Genomic DNA, 4,998 nt, shown 5'->3' on the forward strand with positions numbered 1-4,998 from the left:
TGTCCCCAAAGGCTTAAGCCATAAAATAAACTTCCCATGGCGGGGAGAGACCCTTGATCCCAATGATAAGAAACTTAAGACTCCTTGGCCCTTGCACGGTATAATCTGTACGTTTAGACTTGCGGGATCATGGTTGAATAAGATATAGCAAAGCTGAGATTAATAACCTTCTATGTTGTCTAGCGACTTCAAATGAGTCCTAGATAATGAATTTCTAATTGCTTAAAAAAAATCAAAATTAGAGGATATTTTTTTATATAAAAATAAAAATAAAAATTAGAGGATAAATAAAAAGGTAACTTCTTATATTAGTTATTTTTTGCTTTTCACCTGCAATGAGTCCCTGTACCAAACACACCATATTACACAATAACAACCAAGTCTTTCTAGTTTTATTCTCAGGTAATGGTCGCAATGCAAATTCATGTACCTTGGGACCATTTTCCTACAGTTTAAAAATTGTGATACATAACACTTTACACAGCTTTCTCATAAGCTGCAGGGCAATCCTCCTGAAATGTTGCAAAACCCAAATTTCACCTGGACATGGGAACTAACATCCTGAGCACCACAAGACCTCATTGCAGCATAGTATCACTTCGTTCGAAATAGTCTTAGAGGCAGGGATTCCATTGCCAGCTGAAAAATAGAAAAGCGTATCTTTATAAGATAGATAGATAGATAGACTAGTATTCTTTTTTTTTTAAATCTTTGATATACCACCAACTGGTTCTCACCCAAAGCCTGGGAGTTCGAGGATCAGCCTTCGGTTGAAGTTTCGATAACTCTGACTGGAAGCTAATCACAACAGAAAACTGAAATTCAATTGAAAATGGCCTGCCATGTAGAATTTACGTGAGCTAGAGATTGTCAGCAAGCAGTGTAGCATGTATAAAATTAAGTAATCCTGATTCAGAAAAAACTTGAACGCATAATTGGAGATTAATATTGTTCATTCACTTTTAAGTAACAAAAATCATACTTTCAGCTTTTTCATAACATGCATATGCCACTATCAAACTAACAATTGAAACTGGGGATATCTTCAAGTTAGTGAACAAAATCTAATTCTATATTATACAAGTATGCAACTTGTAAGCTTGATTCAGCGGATAGCGCTGTCCATGAAGTTAAATAAGAAGGTACAGCTGTTAAAGTTATTCATCGACGGCCAGTCGACACATTAAGCAAGTAACAAAGACGGTGATGTTGAATATGCAATCAGTGAAATTTACGTACAAGTATCGTCATATAGATTCCGACTTAAATAAGGAAATCACCTGAAATTGCCAAACAATAGGTTTCCATAACTTGATTAATTTGTTTTTCCATGTCAGACTATCAAATGGCTGATTAACAAAAAAAAAATTTACACTTGGCATAACCAGGAACTGCTCAGAGAAAGGAAGTGGTTCACAGGTCAGTCAGAGGAAACATATACTCTAGCTGGTCAATAAAATTCATGCACAAACTACAGTGGTGGGAGTACATGTAATCATATAGAAACAAACTTGTAAAAAGCAAGATAACAACAATTTACTCATTAATTTACGCTTTCTAGTTTTTTTGGTAGTTAATGCTCCAAAACTCCTCATCCGCTTTTCTTACCAAGCAATATGGCTGAAGCTGCATTCCTTATAGTTATCACTTACCATACAGAACTTGTCATGGATTTCTTTGGAAAACGATGGTGCATGAGCTATCAGGTCCTTGGCACCACTCCTAATTAAAATATCATTTGCCATTGGCCCATTTCATCAATGGCAGTAACAGCTAATCATCAGCTAACATAATTGCAATTGATTTCCTAATAACAATTCCTGACGTATATTGAAATTTTCATGCTGTGACATATACATAAGATGTCTGAACGTATGTAACTTTTTATATTTATCAAACAAGATGTAGAGAGATACAACACCTAGGGTAGACTAAACTTGAAGGTAACATCCTCAACGTCGTTCTTTTATGAAACAAACATCGCATTTATGCAACTGGTTTTTATCTTACTGGTGTCTAATTATAATATGGGCGCAAATGTAGTGACCGTGATGGAATCAAGACAAGTAAAGAAAAACAAGACATCAAATGAACAGATTCAAAGAAAAATGCTGTCTATAGTAAAAACCAGATAAATAAAGGGGTAAAATGATTTTACATGCATAACAAAGAGTTCTGAGATGCACTCCAGTGAAGAAAACGGCATGGATATCGGTAGCAAGAAAATATAAGACAAAGTAAACTCAAAAAGCATTAGGTTATAAGTAATGGTAATGGCGGTAGCTAATAGATAAGTTAATTGACCTAGCAGTTCAATACGAAGGTAACTGCTACACTAGATACAAGTAGAATATTCACAGTGCTAAAAAAGTACACATATGTAATTGAACAACTTACCCTGCAAAGATGGTCGGACAAGTCAAAAGGCGAGGAAGAATGACATATATGGGTAAAGTCATTCCTCGACAAACATCACCATCAGCTATCTTGTAAAACAAACACATGCTTGTTACAAACTTACATGACAGATTAAGCAAAACGATTTTTCAAGTTGAAGTACAATTTTACCTGTGTAGTTTGAATCACCGAGGTCTCAGTCACAATCTTTTCCCCAACCAGAATTGACTCTATTCGGAGTAGATGAATATCGATAGAGTTTATAGGAACTGTGGATGATTCTACCGTCACCTCCCCATTGATAGGATCGAGAAGAGAGGATTGAGTACAGATTTTTCCCGTGACTCGAAACTCACCTGTAAACATGTCATCGGGTCAGTACAATTGAATGCATATAGGTCACTTAGTTTTTGGGCATAAAAGAAATCAGATGAATGAGCATACTAATTGAGAATACCACCGAGTAACAATAAATGAGAGAAAAAGATAAAGAACCTGAAGATAGTTCAGGAAGCAGCGGATGTCTTTGTGTGTCCCGTGTGATATAAAAGCTAACCATTTCAGGAGAGTCTGGTGCCTGAAGAAGATTAGCTGAAAGGGAGATTACATGAACCAATCATCAAAAAGTGGCAGTATATTGCTTTTTGAAGAAATATACAAATGGTAATACGGTAATACCTGTAATATGAACCCCGTTTTACCTAGATATTAACCTCGTTCAAAAAAGATTGTAAAATCTAAGCTAAATCTAAACGTGGGTAACACCATTGCCAGTTCGCCACTCTCACCACCGCCTTCCATATTATAATCATCACCACTTGACTTTGGACAAAATTTATGTTATGTATGTATCTAGGTAAGATGGGATTTGTATATAGGTTTTACCTTAGCATACAAAGTATCCTTAGTCATTTACAAAAAATGGAAATTGAATGAGTTATTACCTTTATCACTTTCAACAATGAACTCCATAGTAGCAGACAATGATTTATGTAGATACCCTCTCACAAGGTCTGCTGTTATCAAATACTATCATTGAAAGTATCGAGTATAATATCAGCGAGCTTCAAGATTTAGCTTGGTAAAATATACAGTCAGGGCAAAAACAAAACCTGGATGCTGATGTTTGCTCCATGGAAGGTCTCATAAAATATTTCAGAACCATCATGTCCTCGTGGTCTCAATGTTACAGAGAAAGGTATCTGCCAAAAAATTACAGAATACTCACTGTCTAGCAATTTGAAACAATCACACTTCTCGTAAACAAATAAATGTATTCTAACACTAAAAATTTCTAGTTACAGATAGAGCTAACAAAGTATTTCCACCCAAGTCTTACATTTGCGGAAACCTTACTAAGAAATATCACTGCAACTGTGTAACACTTTTAAGCACGGACCATCTTGCTAGGGTGCATGGCACTTGCACTGCACCCTTGTCACTGGAATCCATCAGTTATACCCTAAATCCTCTGGATGGTTAACCCCTTGGAGTAAATGCCATGATTATGGCTTGCCACGTCGCCAAGCGAGAGCATTTTATCGTTTTCCATGTGAGTACTAGTGTGTCAACGACTCGAAAGCAGAATCGCAAATGAAAGCAATAATAACTGAATGATGTTATGGCTGGCAGCAGCGCTAATGAGATGTGATACTCTACCTCGGTTGTTCCTGAACTAATCCTCCCAGAAGATCTGATATCCAAAGTCTTGCTTCTGTGTGAATCGGTACAAGTGAAGAAGAGAAATTAATCAGTACAGAGAATCATAAACGAATAAGCAGATAAGAATTAGAGTTAATGTGGGGTTTAGAAGTAGCATACATGATTGGTATGGGTTTAACAACTCCATACAAGGACTCGATAACTCCTGCCGACCCACCACGAACCTGCAAGTTGACGGTTCCAGTGGTAGTGATTCGGATTCCTTGGTGAGAAATTGAAGATGGAAATTTTGTGATAATTTTACCATCAATTGGTTCCTGTAAAATCAATTTCAGAACCTATATTAAAACCAGAGAACTCAAAGATTGATCAAGAATTGAAGTTTATAATTTATGAGTTACATTGGGGCAATAGATACGGTTTGATCGAGAAAGTTTCAGCTCTATAGACATGTTAAAGTCCAAAGATCGGCACCAGCCCCGCCAGCCACGATCCACAACGAACGACGAAGGGGAGAAAAAGGAAGAAGAAAAACTAGCAGGTAGGGCTGTCAATGGATATTCGATATCGGTAGCCGTTTCCGAATATCCGGATTCCGTTAGGTTAATATCCGACGAATATCCGATATCCGATAGTCTTAACGTAACAGATATTCGTCTATTAACATAACGGTACCGGTTAAGGGAGTTTCCGTTAGATTAATATCCGTACCGTTAGTGTATAACTATATCATAAAAATTTCGAAAATTTTCAATACCTAATACCCTTTAGGTTTACTCTTTACCCATTTGATTACGTCTCTCCTAAGTAAATATCGGAAATTATCGAATATTAACAAAAATTAACGGAAATTATTGGATATTAACGGAAATTATTGGAAGTTTTTTGTATCATGAGTAGATAACGAAAATTATCGGAATAGTATCCGATAGCTTATCC

General features: G+C 36.3%; 1 protein-coding gene across 3 annotated transcripts; it reads right to left on the reverse strand.

Annotated features, from left to right (window-relative positions):
- Nucleotides 1-283: 283 nt before the first annotated feature.
- LOC113299448 (Down syndrome critical region protein 3 homolog) lies at nt 284-4,613 on the reverse strand. Of its 3 annotated transcripts, none has more exons than XM_026548466.1 (10): nt 4,461-4,613; nt 4,219-4,376; nt 4,057-4,111; nt 3,510-3,599; nt 3,342-3,426; nt 2,893-2,988; nt 2,569-2,753; nt 2,398-2,486; nt 738-798; nt 284-639 (listed from the first exon to the last, which is right to left on the reverse strand). In XM_026548466.1, exons 1-10 carry the CDS (start codon nt 4,509-4,511, stop codon nt 595-597), a joined length of 915 nt encoding a protein of 304 aa, XP_026404251.1. In that variant the 5' UTR covers nt 4,512-4,613; the 3' UTR covers nt 284-594. The 3 variants fall into 3 exon arrangements, 2 of the variants coding, with proteins under 2 accessions (XP_026404251.1, XP_026404250.1); XM_026548465.1 differs by having other exon boundaries at nt 285-639; nt 738-837; XR_003334924.1 differs by lacking the exon at nt 284-639 and adding an exon at nt 1,281-1,722 and having other exon boundaries at nt 738-837.
- Between the last annotated feature and the right edge of the window lie 385 nt (nt 4,614-4,998).

Source organism: Papaver somniferum, chromosome 7, assembly GCF_003573695.1.
Source record: "Papaver somniferum cultivar HN1 chromosome 7, ASM357369v1, whole genome shotgun sequence".
Lineage (NCBI taxonomy): Eukaryota > Viridiplantae > Streptophyta > Magnoliopsida > Ranunculales > Papaveraceae > Papaver > Papaver somniferum.

Coding starts and splice junctions, on each gene's coding strand:
- LOC113299448 (XM_026548465.1), bottom strand. CDS start 4,511: ATGTCTATAGAGCTGAAACTTTCTCGATCAAACCGTATCTATTGCCCC. Junction 3,427..3,509: donor GAGCAAACATCAGCATCCAG/GTTTTGTTTTTG, acceptor TTTCAATGATAG/TATTTGATAACAGCAGACCT. Junction 2,754..2,892: donor GCTTCCTGAACTATCTTCAG/GTTCTTTATCTT, acceptor ACATGTTTACAG/GTGAGTTTCGAGTCACGGGA.